At 46.2% G+C, this 22,516-nt stretch overlaps 1 protein-coding gene across 3 annotated transcripts in view; it reads right to left on the bottom strand.

Annotated features, from left to right (window-relative positions):
• Window positions 1-22,516, bottom strand: part of zmiz1a (zinc finger, MIZ-type containing 1a) — a 108,949-nt gene that overhangs the window by 5,858 nt on the left and 80,575 nt on the right. The window contains exons 1-18 of one of the 3 annotated variants that reach the window (XM_079730583.1): window positions 18,976-19,095; window positions 10,634-10,781; window positions 8,871-8,985; window positions 8,027-8,250; window positions 7,565-7,766; window positions 7,172-7,441; window positions 6,297-6,476; window positions 5,999-6,067; window positions 5,491-5,656; window positions 4,938-5,079; window positions 4,363-4,573; window positions 3,792-3,897; window positions 3,353-3,513; window positions 3,041-3,108; window positions 2,747-2,815; window positions 1,756-2,063; window positions 1,190-1,410; window positions 408-737 (exon numbers count right to left, since the gene is read on the bottom strand). In XM_079730583.1, coding sequence (XP_079586709.1) covers window positions 408-737; window positions 1,190-1,410; window positions 1,756-2,063; window positions 2,747-2,815; window positions 3,041-3,108; window positions 3,353-3,513; window positions 3,792-3,897; window positions 4,363-4,573; window positions 4,938-5,079; window positions 5,491-5,656; window positions 5,999-6,067; window positions 6,297-6,476; window positions 7,172-7,441; window positions 7,565-7,766; window positions 8,027-8,250; window positions 8,871-8,985; window positions 10,634-10,665 — 2,874 coding nt within the window. In that variant the 5' untranslated portion in view covers window positions 10,666-10,781; window positions 18,976-19,095. Of the gene's footprint in view, window positions 1-407; window positions 738-1,189; window positions 1,411-1,755; window positions 2,064-2,746; window positions 2,816-3,040; window positions 3,109-3,352; window positions 3,514-3,791; window positions 3,898-4,362; window positions 4,574-4,937; window positions 5,080-5,490; window positions 5,657-5,998; window positions 6,068-6,296; window positions 6,477-7,171; window positions 7,442-7,564; window positions 7,767-8,026; window positions 8,251-8,870; window positions 8,986-10,633; window positions 10,782-18,975; window positions 19,096-22,516 lie in introns of those variants that run through there. The other 2 variants (XM_079730581.1, XM_079730582.1) reach the window with 2 other exon arrangements.

The following is a 22,516-nucleotide window of genomic DNA, read 5'->3' as shown; positions in this document are numbered from 1 at the left end:
GAGAAGAAGGATATATGAATATAGTGATAGATCGAGGCTAGGAAGGGTAGCCACTCTAAATTCAATCCCCAATGTCTCCAACTGGAAGCAGACTAACCACTACCTGCTCTGGATTCACAGTAGGATGCTTTGGATTAAAGTGTCATATCTTAATGTCCAACTACTACTACTAAGTACTTAATATCATTACATTATATTAACAGGCCCTGTCATGTGAACTTAAGAGTGTTGCAGTTGTTACATGGTGCCATGTTACACTATAATTAGGGCACACTTAAATGACAACACCATAGCTCAATGTACTTTCACCCTGAATAAAGAACATTTGGTTTGTAATACATGGATAGTGTCAGGTTAGGGGTTACCCCCCTAAAATCAACAAGATGTCCCACACAAGACACACTTACATCCAGGGAGGGCTCGGGCATGTCCTGGGCTCCCTGCCCCATTGGCCCATCCGAAGAGGGGTTGAAATTCAGATCGCTGTGGGGGTGACTGTTCTGCTGCTGCTGAGGCCCGCTATGCTGGGACTGGGGCTGCGACGACTGGCGAGGCGGCTGCCCCGATTGGCCGCCATGATGTAACGACTGCCCCGATTGGCCGCTGTGATGCAAGGACTGCCCCGATTGGTGCACGTGGTGCGGCGACATGTGCATGCCCTGCTGAATGGCATTGTGGGAGTGGTCGGGATGGGACATCTGAAGGTGAGGGGAGAGAGAGGAAAAGTGAGATCGAGGCTGAGAAAGAGAAAGAGAGACATAGGAGTGGAGACAGAGAGTGGGGAGGAAAAGGGAGAGGAAAGTGAAATGAGTCACTTTGGTGATTATGAATAATACGAAACATGTTGTGTGGCCAGCAGGCAGCTGCTAAATGAATCAGCAACGTGAGCCTTTCAGCACACATGCTAGCTGAGGGCTAATGGTCTCCAGCTAGTTCATACACAGAAGATTACTTGTCTGGTCTGTTTGTATACATCAGCGACCAGGGACTACCGTCACTGTGGAAAACGTCTGGCTAACTGTTAACATATTCGGCTAAAAAAACTAAAATAAATAAGAATCAGGACAAAGCTTAAAAACAAACAAACGCCATGAGGAAAAACAACATTCCTGATGTTTTGCAGGACTTGCTGCTTAACCAAAGAAAGACAAGACGCGGTGTGTGTTCTGGATCTGTGTGGCCCACTTACTGAGTCGGACATCCCATGGTTGAGGGGCTTGTCCTGGGACATCAGACCACCAGGGGCGTCCGGGGGATGGGAGAGCTGGGGGGCGTGCATGAAGTCACTCATAGGGGGGCCTCCCCCTCCCCCACCTCCTCCTCCTCCTGTACCCGGTCCTCCTCCACCTCCCCCACCTGAGGGATTACCGTGGGGGAAGTCAAAGTTCCCATGACCATGGAAACCGTTGCCTGGAGAGAGGCAGAGATGGAGGGCGAGAGGGAGAGAGAAAGAGAGAGAAAGTGAAAATACCAAACGTCATGAATGAAGTTAAGTGACTTTAGTTTCGCTCACAGGCATAAAACACAGAAATGTGGCTGTTGTAAGAAAACAACAGTGGTTCTGTTGAAAAGAAAATAAGAGAAAAACCCCCAAAGGTATGTTATAAAACAACTTGTGTTCTCGAGCTGGCAGCTAAAATGTGGGCTTCTTCCTCTCTGAGGGACTTCCTTGTAGAAAATAACTAGCCGGTCAACAACAATAATCACAAGTCTCTGCTGTAGAGAATCAATGTGTGCCAGGGATCCATCCATTACCTGGTCCAGCGTAGTCTCCCCCGCCATGTGGACCAGGATGAGACTGGTAGGGGCTCGGACCAGAACCGGGACCACCATGTCCGAGCCCAACCCCAGACCCGGGTCCAGACCCGGGACCCGGTCCGGAACCAGGCCCCAGCTGGGCGATCATCTCCACCACGTTGGGCATGGTCATCTGGCTGGGGCTCATGGTCTTGAAGCGTTTGGCCAGGGGCCCGTCGGGGTCCTCCTTGATGTGCAGCTCCGACTTGATGGGCACCGGTCTCCAGCTGCAGGTGGGGTCGATAGTGACCTCCTCAAATTCAGAACTACACCAGGGAGAGCAGCGAGAGAGAAAGCGTTAGGTGTGTAAATGGTGATTTAGATATTGGGAGATTTCAGTGCATGTTGTATCAATAGGATTGCCAGTAAAATATGTATAATATTAATAATAATAATAATAATAATAATGGATAGAATTTATAAAGCCCTTTTTCGGTCACTCAAAGACGCTTTCCAAAAAAGTATATGTTATTGATATGTCCTACTCATTTATAACAGGAACTCTAGGAGAAGGTGGCAGAGAGCCTAGGCTGGAAACTGGGAGAGGCAAGGTTACGGCCTGCTTCCTGTTTCGTTACGGAGATTGTACCCGAGAGAAGCTCATTGCCGTTAGTGGAGGAAGTTCTCAGAGGGGCTTCAGTGTATTTCTAAAGCGGTCAGTCAAAACGGTGTTGGTTGGAAACCTTTGCAGACACTTTTCCTAAGAACATGTGTTTGCTGTCTCTGAAGTCTGATTTGTTGGGCTAAATGTACAACGCTACTCATATTGTATATATACGTACATTATAATCTTTCTGTTTAGTTTTGACTAGGATGTATCTCTTTTTCAATCCTATTACTGCCCCGTCTTTTCTGCAACCCGCATTTCACCCAAACCACATCATATCGAATCGTATCTTAAGTCATGAAATAATCAACGGGATCACCAGGATATGATTGATGAACATACTTCTGGATGGCGTTCAGGATTCCCCACATGTACTGATCCACCTCCAGGCCTTCCAACAACGCCGTTTTACTGAAGCGGAAAAGACGTGAAAAGAAGATATTAATTACAGTATGTTGACTATTTCCTAACTAAGCAGTCAAAAACGAATTACAGTGAAGTAAACACAGGAGTAAGTAAAGCCAATTAAAACCCAGTACCATTCACCTCGGCAAATACTAGATATCCTCCCCCCCCCCCCCCCCCCCAATTGACAAGAATGGTAAAATGTTGAGTTCATCCTATTCCCTGTCTTACTTGCATACAGGACACCTCCACGTTCCTCTCTCACAGTTGAGCTGCAGGTAGGACTCCAGATCAAAGCACTGCGGAGAATAAGAGCAAGTGTTGGACGACGTACAGTACAATACGGTCACGGCAGAGGGGGAACAATGTGTTCCACAAATCTAGTTTCCACAAAGCCAGTTTTTATGCAGATGGGCTGATCGATCTTTTATCTATTGGCTTGGTCTGAAAGATGGATAGATGTAGCATTTTTATATTGATATGAATAAGGTATACACATCAGGACTTTGGGTTCTACGCTAACGTAACCATGTGATATGCTACCTGGACGTGTTTGCAGTCGTGGCCGCGCGCCGGCAGCTGGATGCGTCTGAAGGTGACGGGGCACTTGAGGGAGACTTTAATGGCTGTCTGCTCCACGCCGTCTTCCCCGTTAAGGGTGGCGTTGCCTGCGGAGGCAGCGACACTGCTGAAGTTCCTCTTGACTGATAGAGAGAAAAAGAAAGAAGGAAAGAAAGAAAGAAAGAAAGAAAGAGAGTGACAGAGAGAGAGAGTGACAGAGAGAGAGAGTGACAGGGAGAGAGATAAAGAGAACGTCAGGGACAGAGGGTGAGAGACAGATGTCAGAGACAAAGAGAGAGAGAGAAAAGTTAGTCAACCTTCATTGTACCCCGGTTTATAAAATGTCACCGAACAGAAGGGTGTCATTTCCGACCCATCCACATGCAGCATGTGTCATCTTGCCAAACAATGCTCGTCATACTTTTGGTGATGCAGTGTTCTGCCGGTAGAAGCCTCTTCTTCAACAGACCCTGGAGGACTGAGCGCACAGATGGTCTGTGGACCAGTTGCAGCACAAACAGGTGGGACTGCAGAACACAGAGAAGCAGAGCTCGGATTAGTGGGGACACAGTGAGACGAACAGACCATTAAAAACACTTTGACTATTTGAATGACTGACGCAAATTGTAAACCTTCTGTTCTGATAAAAGTAACGTTCCGATAAATATTACTCTCATAAGTCATAAGTTGCATGGGGGAATGGTAGTGCATTGGATAGGATGTTTGGCTCCCTGACGAAAGGGTACTGGGTTCGTTCCCCGACGTACGTGGCCTACTTGAAGGGTCCATGAACTGAAGTTTTGATACACTATTTGTGACTTTATTCCTACTGTTTATATTTATATTGTGTTTCATATCGCACTTTATAACAAAATATCCCCTCAAGGTTGAATTAGGAACTCATCTAATCTAAACAGCTGTGATCTAATCTAATCAAGCGATACAAGCCAATCCTTATACATAGTAGTTTACATGGACGACGTGGTACTTACACAGCAACAGGCGGTGACCGTGATCTGGATGGTGTTCCTGCCCGGCTGACAGACATGCTTCAAGTGCAAGGGCTTGTGGGAAGTCTTGTTGTCGCCCCTCTCGATGGTGAGGGGCGTGGCGTTGACGCTGACCTGTACGGATGCCGGCCAGTTGGTGTTCATCTGCCGGTCCTCGTGGTGGTAGCACTTGAACTGCAGTTCCAGGTCCGACCTGTAGGGGGAGCAGCAGAGGTGGAAGAGAGGCATTTGGAGATGTTAGGAATAGCTTGCAACGTAGAATAAGAATTTATTTCAAATCTAATATTTTAGTTCAGCAGCAAACACTCTAGCCTCGACTTCACTATCCCGCTCCTTTAAAATTATAGTTTATTTTCTATTTATTTATTGGTTTATTTCAGGAACATTGCACACTAATCAACAGTCAAACTGTAAGTGAGCCAGAGTTAGCCTAAGAGGCTAGTTTACATCCGTTGTCCCCAGTTGTATTAATGAATACTTTTTGATACAATTCCCTTCTGGCTTTTAGCTACCAAGAGTAGTGAAACACCAAAAGGCCCATGTGAAAAGGGCCCTACCTCCACATGAGTGTCTGGTGCACGGAGGGCCGCAGGTGGAAGACGTGGTTGCTGACGGCCAGGTTGTGCTCCAGCCTGAAGGGCTCCAGAACCACCCCGTCCCGCACCGGGAAGGTCAGCCGCAGCTCCTCGTTGGGGTTGCCTGGGAAAGAGCACACAGGGAGCCAATCAGGAGACAGCTTTTGGATATTTCAAAAAAAAAGAAGAAAGATTGTGCGGTGGATGAGGAGACGGGGGAGGGAAACACACCTGATTGTAATCATGGGTTTGTCGTGGGGCTATGATTCATTAACACATAATCCACATGCAATTCTTTTTGACCGCTTGTTTTAGTTCTTTCTCTTTTGGATTACAAATTCACATAAGGGTGCCTTGTGGTTGCACCTCTACCGCACAACAAGTTTACCAGCCTCGGCTAGGTTTTCACGACAATGATGTAGTTTGCGTTTGGTCCCGAAAACTCGGAAGGTTTTCGTTAAATATCGATAAATGCATCTTGGATAACACATGAAGATGCAAACAAACAACAAAATTGTGCCAGGCGAAGACTCACCAGGCGGAGGAGGAAGTGCTGTCATATTTGGTTTCATGTCGGGGGGGAACTGGGGCTTGACGTCCGGGTTTGGGGACAGGTAAGGGGGGATGGTACTTCCCGGGGTCATGGGCGGTGTGGGGTTACCCGGGACAGGGGAGTGGGGGTAGTTGCCCGGTCGCGAGGGCTGTAGAGGAAGGAATAAACGAAAACAGTGAGTTTAAATGTATTGATGTGCATGCATCTGATATTTGACAGTAAGTATAGACTCAACGGAGAAAGATGTTCAGAGGACAGAGTGAAAACAACAAACACCAATTAAAAAGTTGTGACTAAAGTGTGGCAGCAATAAGGAATAAAACAGGGAAAATAATTTAACAACCACGAAGAGGATGAGATCTGTGTCTATTTCAAGTCCTATATTTAAATGGACTGAAATTACAGACAAAAGAAGCAAACATGAACCTCAAACATGATACATAATTAAACACTAGTACAGGGAGAGGGAGCAAATCACACGTTGCCATACCCCGTTGCCTTGGCTGTAAGAGAATCCGCCTCCAGGGAAGTTAGGACTTTGACCGTTGAATTGCTCTTGCTGTAAAGAAGTTTGATACGATACCTTAATCTCATGATTGGATTCAAAATGAAAAACATAATTTTTTTGTATTTTTTGATCAAAGATTTTTGGATAAAAAATATCATTGAATTCGACATCATTTGAATCAAAACACTAGATCTGATTACCCTACAATCAATCAACCTTTCAATCAAACTCTTCTCATACTAAATCAAATGACCATGGTTCTGTCTGGTGGACCGCTGACCTTGTAGTACTGGCCCATGGGCATCCCGGGGGGGTACTGTCCCTGGCCCAGCTGCCCTGGCATCCTCTGGCCGGGGTAGTTGGGAGAGGGCAGGGGTCTGGAGGCGTTGGACGGGGGGTACTGGCCCTGCTGAGGAGGGAACTGACCGTTGGGCCCGTACTGTTGACCTCCGTAGCTGGCCTGGACGCAAAGAGGAAACCCAGAGGTGGGAGGAAAAATTAATTCAACACCATTCGCTTCTAAATGATTAAGACTCGCTGAAGAATGTATATATCAGTCCCTCCAGAAAAACGTGATTATGCGATCGCATAATTCAACGCATAATCAGCCAAAGTCTGCATATTCATGCAGGGGCCGCATTTTTTCAAATATGCCGCACTTTCACCGCATAAATTGCCGATTTCCGCGCAAAATATGCGGTGCTTGCATGATTTTATAATCCCCGCATTTTCGTTAAAAAACATTTATATATATCTTAGCAGAAAGTTGAAGAATGTTGCGGTTACTTCACACAAGAGCAGCATTTTTCGCAAGTTCCCGCAATTTTTGCAAGTTCCCGCAATTTCATTGCATAAAATTGCATAAAAATGCCACATATTTCATCACATTTTTTAAGAAAACGTGCCGCATAATCAAGGACTTTTTGGCCGCAACAATCACAAAAGAACACCGCATTTTTCTGGAGGGATTGATATATATGTATTAATATGAAACATTAACTTTGTGCATTATTTCAAATTGTTTTTATTCTACTACCATCTACCTTTTTGCTGTGACAGCAAATTTTCCATCCGTGTTGATTGGAGTACTTTATAATTGCATCAAATGTCATCATATATGTTATAGGTCTATATTAATGGTAGGCTCCCACTCACCTCTCCAGGATACGGTCTTTTCATGCCCTGCATCTGCATGCCCGGCCTGGGCCCTCCGGGGTAGCCTTGCTGGGGCATCCGTTGGCCATGAGGGCCGAAGGGACTCATGCCTGGGGCTCGAGTTTGGTTCATGCCCATGGGGGGGCCGTTCATGTTGGGGTTCATGGGCGACCCCATGTTGGCCGGGTTCATGCCTCCGGGAGGGCCTCGCGGGCTCATGAACTGGCTGTTGTAGGACTGTTGTGGGCCCATCTGAAAGGAGGAGCACATCTGCAGGGAGAACAGAGGTTTTCAGAGCAAAGGAAAGAGGTGAGGAGTCGTACCTTGGATTTGGGTAAAAAAATGCTTGATGAAATCTTTTTTCCCTGCGAGCTGGTCGGCGAGTCCACCCACCTGGCCATACTGGTTCATGTCCTTGTTGTGGCTCTCCTGAAGAGCGGCCACAGTGGCGGTCGCCGTGGCCGTCGCCGTGGCAGCAGCGGCGGCGACGGCGGCGGCGGCGGCAGCGGCGGCCGGCTGGGTGAAGTCGCCCGGTGAGCGTGCGTGAGGGACCATGCCCATCCCACCCGGGCCGCCGTTGGGGCCCCCCGGGTAACTGGGAAAAATACGTCAAAATGAGACACGGATGCATTTGATACCAACATTAAATATATCATAACATTAAAGGGAAATAAAGATGGGCCCCTAATTATGGAGAAAGGGTTAACAAATACTAATAGCAAAATCCCCAAAAGATATATTAATAAACAGTAAAACCATTGTAAATGAATAAATTAATACATTCTTGAAAGTAAAAAAAAAATGAAAAAAATGAAAACCAGAATACTAATCCACTGCCTACACGGTCCGACTCACCCTTGGCCGTATCCCCCGGGGCCCCCAGGGTACCCGGGCCGGCCGTACATGCCCTGCTGCATGTACTGCTGATTGGGGCCCCCCTTGGCAGCGAACTGCTGCTGCTGCTGAGCGCTGAACTGCTGCGGGTTGAGCCCCGGCCCGCTGCCCCCCATGCCAGCGTTCATGGGGTTGCCCCCCTGGTTCATGGGGTTGTTGCTGTTTGCCATGTGGTTGGCCAGCACCTGTGTGGTCACGACACGTACGGGACCCTTAGTTAACCTCAGGGGACTGTGTTGGTAGGATCACGCTCAGCCCGGTTCTCAAACATGTATAGACACTATTTCTATAGTAACTATTTACTGAAAAATATATATTGAATGACCTTGTCTTTGTGGCTCTTAAAGCTGCTCTGCACACTCCATCCAGTTCCATCAATGTTTTTTGTAGGTCCTTTCTAGTCATTTTAATGCTTTGATTGTTTGATTGTAATCAACCTCATCAATATGTGCTTTGGATAAAATTGCTGCAAAATAGTTAATGAAAATGTACTCATGTCTGGATTGAAAGGTTAGAATGCCGCCAATCCCAGAGAGTAGGTGGGAGACGGTCAGAATTAAAAAAAAACTCAATAACAGTGTTCAACAGTTTGATGTTAGATAGCATCAAACTGAAAGCTGGACTGGCTTGAATAGGAGGGGTTTTCGATGTTACGATTATAGTCAACAAAGAAAACAAATATTTCATAGGATGTGATTTTACTGCTAACATTATTTTATTCACCATTCACCCTTTTAAGATTATTGCTAGTTGAAATGTTACGCGTTGCAGCATGTTTGGGGCCATCCTTCAGGCGAGGTCCTACCTGACTCTGCGATGTGTTGGTCACCCCCCACACTGTGGTCACTACGGAAACCGAGCCAGGGGCCTGGTTGGTGTTCTGTTGCCAGGGGCCCGAGTCGTAGGGAAAGGACCCATCGCTGCAACACACACACACACACACACACACACACACACACACACACACACACACACACACACACACACACACACACACACACACACACACACACACACACACACACACACACACACACACACAGGGTTTTAATTGGATGCTGAGAAAGTCATTAGAGAGAGACAAAGGCAACAAGTTGAGTCTCGGTCCAGAAAACGCGATTAGTTTGGAGAGGTATCGCTTGCCAACAGGTTAGGCAATGATAACCAATAAAAAAGGAAATTGTTTGGCTATGGATTTTCAAAACACATTTCCGGCCAGCACAACATTGGTGGAGAGCACACGGAAATGTGCCAAAAGCTCTCAAGGAAGCGATAAGGAGTTTTAATAGGCACTCACACACACACACAAACATTTCAAACACATCTCCTCACACGACGCACAAACGTGATGACATTTGTGGTGTGAGTTGCTGAAAATTGGCTAACGCTGCGCTGGGCGCGTTTCGGAATGTTTGGCATTCAGTTTCAAAAACAAATCCCAGAGCAAAAAAAAATATGAGAACGCGTGAAATACAATAAACAAGCAGAGCTCTCATGGGGGAGAGAGGCGAGAGAGTATGTGTGAGTGTGTGTGTGGGGGGGGGGGGTGGTTGGGGGTCGAGTGGGAGGGAGGGGAGAGTGAGTTTGTGTGTGTGTGTGTGTGTGTGTGTGGGGGGGGGTCGAGTGAGTGTGTGTGTGTGTGTCGGGGGGTCGAGTGTGTGTGTGTGTGTGTGTGTGTGTGTGTGTGTGTGTGTGTGTGTGTGTGTGTGTGCGCTTCAAATGCAAGGGAGGGGAGAGAGAGAGGGGAAATTCTGTTCTTGGAGCATGATTTGTTTTCTCTTGGAGCGTACGACATGTTCAATATTTCCCTGCGCAGACTCAACATATCCTCCATTAAGGAGAGAGCAGACTCTCTCTTCAGAGCCTTCATGGAAGCGTCTGATTTAAGCACGGAATGTTCCTGTGCATAACGGAAAATGTTTTGACTTCTGTGTGTGTGTGTGTGTGTGTGTGTGTGTGTGTGTGTGTGTGTGTGTGTGTGTGTGTGTGTGTGTGTGTGTGTGTGTGTGTGTGTGATGTAGGTCTCTCCACTCAGAACTCCCTCCATGCCTTTCCAAATTGACGTTGGCGCACTTCTGAAGAAATCCTTTTTAGAGAAAATCTCCTGCGGTATGAATATTTCATAAGGGTGGAAGTTGATATTAGGCTTAAGATGAGCCCTGCCATTTACTCAGATTAGATTTAATACTGAGTGTGTGTGGGTGTGAGAGTGTGAGAGTGAGAGTTTGTGAGTTTGTGTGTGTGAGTGTGTGAGTGAGTGATACATGTATTAATCGGTGGGATTGTGTGCGGGCATGTATATGTATTTCTGTGGTTGTGTGTGTCTGTGTGTGCGTGCATGGTTGTGCGTGTGTTTGTGTCTATGTGTGCCTGCGTGTGTGTGCGTTTGTGTGCAGGCAGGCATGGTTGTGTCTGGATACATCCGTGTGTGTGTGTGTGTGTGTGTGTGTGTGTGTGTGTGTGTGTGTGTGTGTGTGTGTGTGTGTGTGTGTGTGTGTGTGTGTGTGTGTGTGTGTGTGTGTGTGTGTGTGTGTGTGTGTGTGTGATGACCCAGGGCTCCTCTCTCACCTGTGCGTGAGGCCCGGCTTCATGCTGTTCATGCTGGGCTGGGGATGCAGGGGCCCTTTATGGGGCCCCTGGGGCTCGTTCTGACGGTTCTTCTGGTGCCGCAGCAGGAGGAGGCGACCCAGCTCCTCGCACCACGACGACAGCAGGGCTATGAGGGGAGCGCACACACACACACACACAGACACAAACACACACACACACACACACGTTCAGACAGAAACACGCGCGCACACACACACACACACACACACACACACCAGTCAGACAGAAACACGCACACACACACACACACACACACAAGTCAGACAGAAACACAAGCACACACATGGATATCGGTTAATTGCGGCTCATACTGATTTTTAAAGGTGAATGAATGTGTGTGAAAACACACAGCATGACAGCAAACACTGTAGCTGCACGTTTGACAACAGACATACCTGCAGAATTCATGAGCATGTGGAAGTGAACATGAGCAACACATAGTAAGCAAGACACACAGACAACAACGCTGGCTCTACTTCTATCAGAGATGAGTGTGCACTACGTGGTCACTTGCACACACACCGGCAACGGAGCCTTGGTCAACGATCAAACCGAACCAATGAACATGTTGTTTCTGCACTAAGGACGTTTGGTCCAAACATCACTGTTCCATGCATCTCACGGACTCGACAGTACCTCTATAGGGCTCTAGGAGGCAGCCTAACCCAGTAAAACACCCCCAGGCTCGCACACTATTCCCTGTGTGGATTTCATAGACATACTGAATCACCCGGCTGCTATCTGCAGTGCCATAAAACACTATGATATATTTACTATGGTGAAGACCTCCCAGTCTTTGTGCCAGGGAGCACAAAAAAATAGATTAACAGGGAAAAGAGTGTTTTTTATTTTCCTCAAATGTAATCCATGTTATAAATTATGATATCCTGTATTATCTACATCAGACGTCTCTCAATCTCTCCTTTTTCTTTCCTCTCATCCATGTCACCCATCTCCCCCTCTTTCTCTCCCTCTCTCTCTCTCTCAATCTCCCTCCCTCTCTCTCTCTCTCCATACCCTTCTTTATGTCTCTCTCCCCGACATAATTTTCTTGTTCTTTAACCTTTCCCAAATCCAATCTCAACCGATGTCTCTCCTTCACTTTCTCTATCTCAATCTCTCTCGCTCGATTTATCCCTCTCTCCATACATCTCCCTCTCTCTCTCTCTCCCTCTGTCAGGATTGGGTGGAGAACAGTATTGACTAATCGCACTGTTCAGCATTCTCTGTGTATCGCGGTGCAGTGGAGCGGGGCAGACACCGCACAGCCTTATACCTACGTTTTCAAGATCAGAAGGACCACATCGCAACCCCTCTCCCCCCCTCACCGCAGACCCCTCCATCCCCCTCAGTCTCTTATACCAAATCCAAACCCATTACCCACTGAATTGAAAGGCCTCAGTAACTCAATTAAAGATGCATTCATTTTCTAATTTGCTTCCCCGATGACATTGGAATTTGCTGCCAATTTTGTATTAATATGAAAACCAACATTTGTGACAATATGTCATTATAAGTCATGTTTGACTAATATTGTTATTGAGCCCACTGTAACTGTAACAATAAAATGACACACTCTTGCCTTTTTAAATAATAAACCAAACATACTATGGGGGGGGGGGGGGGGGTGGAGGTCTACAGATGTTTATTAGCCTCTTGGCTAACTCAAGAACATTTTTACATTGAAGTGTGAACTAAAATGTTGAGTGATGTGTACTGTCCCTGCCAAAGAAAATCTGTAAATAAATCTAATACAAATGAAGGCTCACTGAAGGACAACTAAAGAACGCCAGCACGGCGGGGAAAGGTAGAACAGAAGAAGCAGAGCAGGACGAGAGCGGGCGGCGACAGAGGAGGAGGAGTAGAAAGCAAGACGAGCAATTTTTTGCTGTCTAGGGCGGCGGGTGGAGGGGTGGGGACGAACCTCCCAGTTAAAGAGGAATTATCCCAGCGTACCATTAGAGGGAGTTTACCTCCCCGCTAAATCACCACCTCCAGTCCTCACCGCCGGTAACCCATCATTTAGACCTGAGCATGGGGCATGAGCACAGACACAAGATGGGGCGGGGAAGGGTGGTTCCTCCGAGGCAGGATGAAGAAACATGCCCATTTTGCCGTCCTATCCGCAACACTCGGATCATAATGGCAGCCGCCCAAACAACACATTTTCACGTCTTGAAATCACAGCGCAAAAAAAAAAGGAGAAGAAAAAACGCATACACTTTTTCCACTTCACAAGTCTTCAAAAACCATGGCAACTGTGTTATCTGGTGAGCTGGTGTCAGGCGATTCCCCCTCCCTGCAGTCTTTCAGCGCCAGCGTACGATACACCTACACTTCTGTCAGTCCCCCCTTTTGAATTCCTTCAAAAACAACCACAACCTTCTCTGGTGCTCGTCTATTGAGAGTTGTCCGCGTGGGTCTCTCAGCCCTGTGATTAAAATGTTTCTGTATCTCGGCTGTTGTGAAACAAAAGGGAGAACGGTGCCAAGAGCTTCAACCGTCTAGCCAATCGGGAGAGAGAGAGGAAGATGGACTGGAAAGCGACTTTTCATCAAAGCTTGGAACTCTCTAGTCCTCTCTTCATGTATTGGCTTCTTCCTCACACCTAAAAAGACCTTAATCTAAATGAAAACCTGACATTTGAAAACGCTAACACTGAGCTAACCGAAAGCGCTTTTACAGCGCGGTACAACAGAGACGATAATTCATGTTATCTTCACAGACATGCAGTTTTCTTAAAAGAAATAACAGATGAAACATAATAACTCTACAAAACAAAGTAGCCATTCAAGTGGATTAACAAATCGGCACTTGCATGTGGTAAGCTTGTAAAGAAAACAGCCCATCATTGCTACAACAGATAATTACATCTCAGGTAGTCAACATCAATTCATTTTGACTATCAATACTTATACCATAAATACTCTATTGACGTCTGTCTGTCAACCATCTAGTCAGAACAAGTAACAGTTCTCTATAATAACAAAAGCAACCACATTAAAGCCAGATTTAGGCACAATATACTGATTTTGTTCAGAAAAAAAACTCAGTTTCACAGAAAGTGCAGCAATTTTAATACCCAATAGGCAATTAGTATAACGTTGGGGCGGTTATGGTGTTTAAGATGTTAGCGTTAGCCATTAGCTAGAAGAAGCCCTGCGCGGCCCTCACCTCCCCCCCAGCAGTCCGGTGGGATCACGGCTAGCAGAGAGCAGAAGCCTTAGCAACACGCTGCAAGGCCCCTTAGCTAAGACCATGTTGAGTATCCTGCTCTTATAAAGAAACCGCCAGGCTAATTACACTGAACTTCAACTCTCTGGTATCACACATTGTGTGTGTGTGTGTATGTGTGTGCGTGTGTGCACGTGCGAGAGTGTGCGTGGGTGTGTTCCACAAAAATATTTTGTACTAATTAGTGACTGATGAAGTGCAGCTCCTCTTCATAAACAACCAACATTTTAATGGTCTTAAAACTTTCTAATTAAGCAGCACTAAAGCTATCCTATTCACAAACCATGTGCTGTGTTCCCTTTAATACATTGAAACATCTGCTCTTAATGTTCCTTATGGCAAGGAGCTACTTTAAAAGAGGCTGTGTGCATTTACATGACAAGACTTAACCCATCACACCAAGTCTTCCACATTTTAATAAACGCCAGAAAGTACATGTCTGCATAGATATATATATGGCATATTTTGGGCCACCTTTTGCTTGAACAAATAGTTGTTCATCCTAGTGTCTGTTCACGACACGGCTCAATTACCTTGTGCTATGGCAACCACCTTTTCACACACACACACACACACACACACACACACACACACACACACACACAGAGTCAGAGCTTGAAATGCAAATGTATAGTGTACAGCATATCCTTTCCACCGCACACACACACTCACACACACATCTGATAGAAACAGCACTTTGTGTGTGCATGCAGCTCCCGCTTCAGACAACACCAACAACAACAAAGAAACAACAACAACAACAGAAGGAACACAATAAGAGAGAATAAATGCTATTGGAGCGCGTCTCTGGACCACATGTTAAACACTGACTGAGCCACACTACACAGAAAAGCCTACTGAGACAAAGCGTGAGATGGAAGGAGGAGGAGGTGGAGGAGAAAGGAACAGAAGCCATTTGAGAAAGAAAAAGAAAAGTCACTTGAATCTGTCTTTTCAAACAACGTGTGTTGGGCGACGCTGTGAGGGGTAGAAAATATTATGCAAACGATGAATTATGGAGGGAGAAAGTTTGCGCGTGTGTGTGTGTGTGTGTGTGTGTGTGTGTGTGTGTGTGTGTGTGTGTTTCGAGGGGAGGGGAGGGGGGGGAATCCTGTGAAATAAAAGCTCATGCTTTTGTAAGAAAACAAAAAACATAATGGGATCCATCTTGCAGCCAATGATACACCCCCTCCGGTGCCAACCCCCCCCACCCGGTACCCTCACCCCGCCAGGCCCCCCCACACCCTTGTGTTGTGCCAATGTCCCAGATGCGGGCATGTCAAATGAGGTTTACCCTCCGTGGCGGAAGGGCAGGGTAGGAGAGGGGTAAGAGGAGGGGGTAAAGTGGGCTTGTAGGTTTGGTTGGGGAGGCTGGGGAGGGCGGAGCCAGAGGCTCCACCGCGCCCTCCCGAGTCTACCTGCACCATTCCCAAAGTCTGCACGCTCCGAACGCACGCAGCACATTTGACTGAGACGTGAACATTCAAATTCTTCCTCGGGGGGAGCTTCTCATTTGTTTGAATGGAAAACCATTGCTGGGTAAGGAAAACAACACAAGCATTCGGGATTGTGCAACTTCCTTTATCGCCCATCAGGAGGTGACAATAGGGTGCTGGTTTTCAATCTACGACGACGGTTGGACGGATTTCCCTCCCGATCCAATCCCTCTGTTGGTGTCACCCAATGGGAAAGGAAAGTGGCGAAGGGGGGGGCAGAGGTTGGGGACGTATGGCGAGATGCTAGGCATGAGAGGCGGAGGTGGAAGGAGGGGAGGTGAGGTGATGTGAGGTTTGTGTGTGTGTGTGTGTGTGTGGGGGGGGGGGGGGGGGGGGTGGTAAGATGGCGGCCTCCCTGGGATGAGTGAGGGTCACAAGCCTGAAGGATGCTGCAGCCCAGAGAGGGAGGGAATATCTCTACCTGAGTCACTCTGACATCTCCTGCAGGTGTTGGTTTCTGTGGGGTTCAAATTACACGTTTAAAAACCCATGAGGGACACAAGAGGCAGAAGGAACACCATATATAGATGGATAAAGATAGAAAGGTAAACGTAAAGATGTAGCTATATAAATATAGCTACGGTTACAGAGGCACAGCGGGATAAGATGAGCTCACGTGACACCACAAAAAGCACTTTAAAACACATATGCGCTAACCCTCTGTCTCTGCCACACAAAACAGAACCAAGGATGGATTTGTGGGGTGTCTGGAAGGAAGGACGTCTTCTTAAACCTGGGACTGGTCATACTTAGAAAGAGTGGCTCTGTTTGCAAGTATAGGTGTAGGTACAGGCCCGATTGTTCTGTTAGCGATTGAGAGTCGCAGTGATCACATTGGTGAATGGTTCCGTGAGAAATGAGAAGACCGACACTGCGTCAAATGTGTCTTGAATGATCCCTCAGAGATTGTTTTAGATGCAACACGTGGGGAAAACACCCCCTGTTGTTACTGATGATTAGGTTGGACTGCCTGAAATGTGTGGACAGAAAACATTTCACTTACAGAAGGGAGCATTTCAAATATTGTGGTTATGATGTTTGCTTGGGACGATAGAAACATATTTCAGAGTCTATTGAGCGGCCGTTGTATGAAAGGAAATTCATCATGGTTTGAGGCTGCATTGAGGCTTATGAAATGTATGAAATAACAAAACACAAACCCCCTTAACTAGGTCATCTAATGTTGGCCATCATGTCTCTTTATAAATGATTCTCTGACATTACAGTACTTGGCAGCTTTCAGTTATGACCGAGGTCAGAGGATTATAGCGATTGACCTGCATTCTCATATAGAGTTCCTCTCAGTCAGATTATAATCTCAAGGTGCTTTTCAAGACGTACACCAGTGTCACGAAGAATTGTGAGTTCATATTGTTCAAGAGGAAACAGACTGAACGTACAGTTTGGATGGTTCCTGACCAAAAGTATCAGTTCAATTAAGACGGAGCAATCAAGACAGTCCAATTAAGATCGCCCAATAAGCACAGTCAATTATGTAAGGATACAGGCACAATGACCAGGTCATAAGATGTGATGAGTCATGCACACACACAGACACACACACACAAGACACAAACAAGACTACATAAGTCTTATTTCCGAAGGCAAATACACAAACAGTCAGTCAGGGAAAGGTGTTTAGTGTGTTTGAGTCGGAGGAGCCGCGTAGTAAAGCGAACCTCACACTGAGGGGAAGAGGAGAGACATCAGAGAGAGACACGCTGTGAATGAACAGCACCTCTTATCTGCCACACACAGCCACCCTCCGTCAGTGGAGGAGAAAACCCAGTGAATATCACAGGGCTAATTACAAACAGACACACTGCCATCTCCTCAACCTCCACAATATGTTTTTTTCATGGCACGTTGTTGTTCGTTTTTAAGACAGAATCATTAAAGGGGGGGGGGGTGATATGTGATCAAAGATTCAGAGGTTTTCCCCCAAGGCGACTGTTTCATAATGCAGAGCGCTGATTAAAAAGAGATGAAAGATGACAGAAGCGAAGGCCTGTTCACAGGTGAATGATTAATAGTACAAAACAACCAGGAAGTGGCTGTCGAGGAGGTGTCAAATCAAAAGTAGCCTTGATTTAAAGGATCAAAGGGGGTTGTGATTTGATTAAGGCCGCTTAAGGCCAGCCTGAATCAACAAACACATCCCATCGCATCACACACTTCTAGATTTGATGTTCATTAGTATCATGGACACAACGTTTTACTCTTTCTTTTGTTCCGGGCTTCCTTAAACGTAGACAACGTACGATTTGAACTCATTCAAAACTCATTCAAAAATGCAAACCACAAACTGATGTTCCACACATGACATGGAGATAACAAAAATAAATATCAGGCTACACAAATCAAACGCAAAGTCAAGCATAACAAAGCAGCCAATCAGCAGCCACGCAAAGCTGAGGCTGTCTTGCTGGGTCTCGCTACTATCTGCCTGGCTCTGGTCAGCACCGGCCGGTGCTGCTACACAAGCTGTACCAGGTGACAGGCAGGGATAACCTCCCTAGCACACATTAAGTATCTGTGTCTGCATGTCCTCAAGCACTTTGGCTCATCAGCCTGAACGAGTAGCAAGTAGGAAGTAATTACCAGGAAGTAAGAAGGAGTTATTTTGTGTTCTCGTTGTTGTAATTTAGACTCTTTAGACACACTTTACTTTAACCACAGACGATAATCTGAAATAATCAAACTATACTATTTGTGTTTAGAACTGTACTTCTGGTAGCTTCATGCACAGCAGGGACGAAGCAGGACGCCGGATTCAAAGCAAAGGGTCCCAACCTAGACACAATCCACTCTGACAAATCACTCAATTATCCCCCCCACATACACACACACACACACACCACCACCACCACCCCCCACACACACTCACAAACACACGTACACACCGGACTAGGAATGACCCGGTAATAGGCAGAATGACATGTAGGTCAAGCTTGTGGTCAGCTGATCTGTCCCTGCAGCCACTGCTAGCCCTACACTCCCCAGTCAGGCTAGTAACACACTGTGTGTGTACAGGACACACGGGACACACACAATAGACACTCATGGTTTGATTGACTCATTATATCAGATACAGCAATGTTGATTACTGTGTGATAAACATGAACTACAAACTCTAGTCCTACTGACTACCACTTACACCCACACAGTGTGACTTCACTGATGTAACGGCTGATTTAAAGCCGCTTAATCCTGCCCAGTTTAATGGGCATAGGTGTGCATTCACTTTCACAATATGCAGCACTCGCTCTTGCTAATATGCATAAACAAACATGAAACATACCCAACTGGAAATGTGTATGCAGTTTGGTCAGGCACTGATAGACACACACACAAATTACAACTCATAGTTCGAAAGACACACATATGCAAACACACAAAGTTCTGACGACACACACACACATGTCTCAAGACACACACAATCACACATACACACACACACACAGTTCTGAAGATACACATACTCAAACACAAACACACAGAGACAAGCACACACTTCTAAACACATACTCTCTCACACACACACACACACAGACACACACCTGCACTTACCCAGAGCAAAGCAAAGTCCATGCACGTCTCATCTCTCCCCCATCATGTTGCAGAGGAACAACTCAAGTGTCACAGATAGTCCTGCTCCCTCACAGAGGCCGGTGGCCACTCTCAGAGCACTCGCTCCTCTCTATCCCCGCTGCCTTATCTCTCTCTCTCTCTCTCTCTGGCCCACGCTCTCTCTCTGTCTCTCCCTCACTACATATCCCTTACTCTCCACACACATTCTAACTTCCCCCACCCCTCCTCTCTCGTGCGCTCTCTCTGCCCCCCCCCCCCACTCTTTCTCTCTCCCCCTGTCTCTCTCTCCCTCTCTGTGTCTCTCTCCCTCGCTTTCTCTGCTCCGTCTTCTCCCCCTGTCCGGCTACTGCACAATGCACATCAATTATTCAGAGGCAGTCTCCCGGTTACTCCAGCTTATCCAATCAGAAAGCAGAGCTGCACTAATGGGCTCCTGCTGTATACCTGCTGTACAGAAAGCAGGAGCCACTGAGGGGGAGAACAAGGGAGGGAGAGAGAGTGATGAAGAGAGAGGAGAGGGGGAGGAGAGGGTAGGAGAGGGAGAGAAAGAGGTGGGGGAGAGAGAGAGGGGTGGAGGAGGGAGCGAGAGAGACAGACAGAGAGACCGAGAGAGAGGGAAAGTGGGTGAGGTTGAGTGGGAGAGGGATGTTGACGGAGGCAAAAAGACAAGCAGGGAGGGAGGGAGGGAGGGAGGGAGGGAGAGGGGTATAGAGAAGAAGGACCAACAAGACAAACAGAGTGTGGATGGAGAGAGAGAGCAGGATATCAGGAAGCAGGAAGCAAGTGTTCCACACCTGCATCATGAGGTCCTGTTATTCGTGTGGTCGCTGTGTTTCTCTCCTTCTGACAACGACCACAAGAACACACACACACTACACACACATAACTGCACTCAGACATATCAATAAACACACACAGACACCTTATCATGCGCAAACATACAAACTTTAGAACAAGTCTGAACACACACTCATATACTCTGACAATATTAGAGTACTGCTGTACCAACGTTGAGGGAAGAAAAGCTGAGAAACTGCTGCCGGCTCACATTGCAAACTTGCAGAATAGGTGGAGCTTAAAAACGGTAGGCAAGGAGCCAAGGGCACCAAACACACACACACACACACACACACACACACACACACAGACAGACAGACAGACAGACAGACAGACAGACAGACAGACAGACAGACAGACAGACAGACAGACAGACAGACAGACAGACAGACAGACAGACAGACAGACAGACAGACAGACAGACAGACAGACAGAGACAGAGAGAGCAAGAGAGAAACACACAGAGACAGAGAGAGCAAGAGAGAGTGAGCGAGAGCAAGAGAAAGTGAGACAGAGACAGAGAGAGAGAGAGAGAGGGAGATAAAGTGAGAAAAGGGGGCGGGAAGGAGGGCGGACGAGAAATAGAGTTAGAAAGAGATATACTATTTAAAGTCAGTCAAGTAGTAAATTAGTTGAATAACAACACTGTTTTAACACTGTATTGTGACATGGTTCCCCAATCCTCCACAGATAAACAAAACAAAAAATATAGAAATTAACTAACAAACAAACTAACTAGCTAGCTTATAAAAATAAAAACTACAAAACTAACAACTAATTGACTTGGTAACTAGCATTAAAACATCTGAAAATGTTGTTTGTATTTGGTTTTCCTGGCCGTTACACATAAATACACATTTTTCCACCACAAATAAATGAATGAATCAAGATTCAGCAAGCCCTTCCACCATAACAATATGTTTACAATCACGTTCCCGCTCAAGAAAAGCAGGAGATGGGTTCAGACACTCCATCTCGTCTTCTGCTCAGTCTGTCTCCATCTTCTATCCTTATTTGCCCTGATTCGTTTCACATGAAATGCATTCAAGAGGTTCATTGTTGGGTTTATAATAGTGCGAGTCAGGGCTTCGGGGGGGCTGGATGGGGGGTGTGAAGACGGTTCCGGATGTCGGAGGTGCTTGCTACCTAACGTTGCGGCATTTAAATCATTTGCTTGCAGAAACAAAACAAAAAAGACTGCGGACGCCAGCGGCTCCACTAGAGAAATAAAAGTTAAATTAACGTTTCAAAGTGTAAACCGATCCAATTACAGCTGGCTCGCTCGCTGAATCCCAATGAACCTGAGAGTGAAGTTATTGAAAGGTAGCTTTGGGTTGCAGCTGCATTTCATCATCCACGGCAGTGTCAGAGGAGAGGGCCTGCTCGCTAAATATAAACCTGCTATCCTGTTAATAATTCAGTACACTGCTGTTACTCAGCAGTAATTAAATATAAAAGTCTGTAAGGTTGATTGGGTCAGTAACAAAATACCTATTATGCCTACACATCTTCTCTCCTACCTTAAACACTTTGGCTTTAGGAAGCTGGGTAACCCCTGGTTTGTTGTGTGAAACGGAAGGATTAGAGTCGTGTGTGTGTGTGTGTGTGTGTGTGTGTGTGTGTGTGTGTGTGTGTGTGTGTGTGTGTGTGTGTGTGTGTGTGTGTGTGTGTGTTTAGCCTCCGAACATGTGTCTAGTCCGCTTACTCTGTTTTGTTTTTGTTACTATAGCTACTTCCAGAGCTATGGGTAACAGCTCTGGAAGTTCACCATCAGTCACTGGTGACACAGGGGGGAGGGGGGGATTGGCTGACTTCCTGACATGATACATCTGATTGGTCGCTTTCCTGATGTCACACTCCAGATTGCTCTGTGTGCGCACCGTGTTGATTTACTCGTCGCTGACAGCATACCCAAGTTGTGCTGTGCCATGTTTCTTGGAATTTCTATGTTTGACAGTCATATTTATTTCACTCCAGTTCCAATGTTTCATCGCCACGGCAACTCCAGCCATCCGTCGGATTCTCCAACTGTTAATATTTTTGTGTTTTCTCTAAACCGTCGAACATTGTGTTTTAATCATAGCGAGAGTGTGATTTTTTTAAATTTATTGTAACGCATTAGCTACCCGAGCAGGAGTTAAATTGTGATAATTATTTTATTATAGAAACACAATATGATGGCACAGATTTAAATTGGAGTTTTGAAGCCAAATGATCTTCTAAAAAACTCACAAAGTTATTACAAACCAGACAAATTGTTTAACTCCCACGCGTCCCTGAATGACAAGTATCTGAATTTAGTAGTTTTGGATAAAAGCATCTGCTAAATAGTAAATAAGGTATCCCTCAAGAATAATTCCTTTACACATTTCGTCATTTAGCCGAGTCTTTCATCCGGAGCAACTTACAAGTGAGGCTGTAAGTAACACTCAACGCCTTCAACACATGAACCTGAGAGTTTGGCTCTGACAAAATGCTTAACATCGCTGGCATTCATGTATCCAGCACCCCGTCTCTATTAAGGACACGTTATTGAGACCTGTTTAACAGGTAGAGGTTTTGTAAAACACACCCTGGTTCACGTCACAGATTTTACCCAGTGTCTATTTTAGAACCAGCTGACGTCACTCGGTTTCGATGATAGAAAATGAACTTGAACTGTCAATAGTAAACAATGTGATGA

Source organism: Pollachius pollachius (assembly GCF_949987615.1).
Source record: "Pollachius pollachius genome assembly, chromosome: 2".
NCBI classification, from domain to species: domain Eukaryota; kingdom Metazoa; phylum Chordata; class Actinopteri; order Gadiformes; family Gadidae; genus Pollachius; species Pollachius pollachius.
Note: the sequence above shows the minus strand (reverse complement) of the source record. Positions and strands in the feature narration are given on the sequence as shown.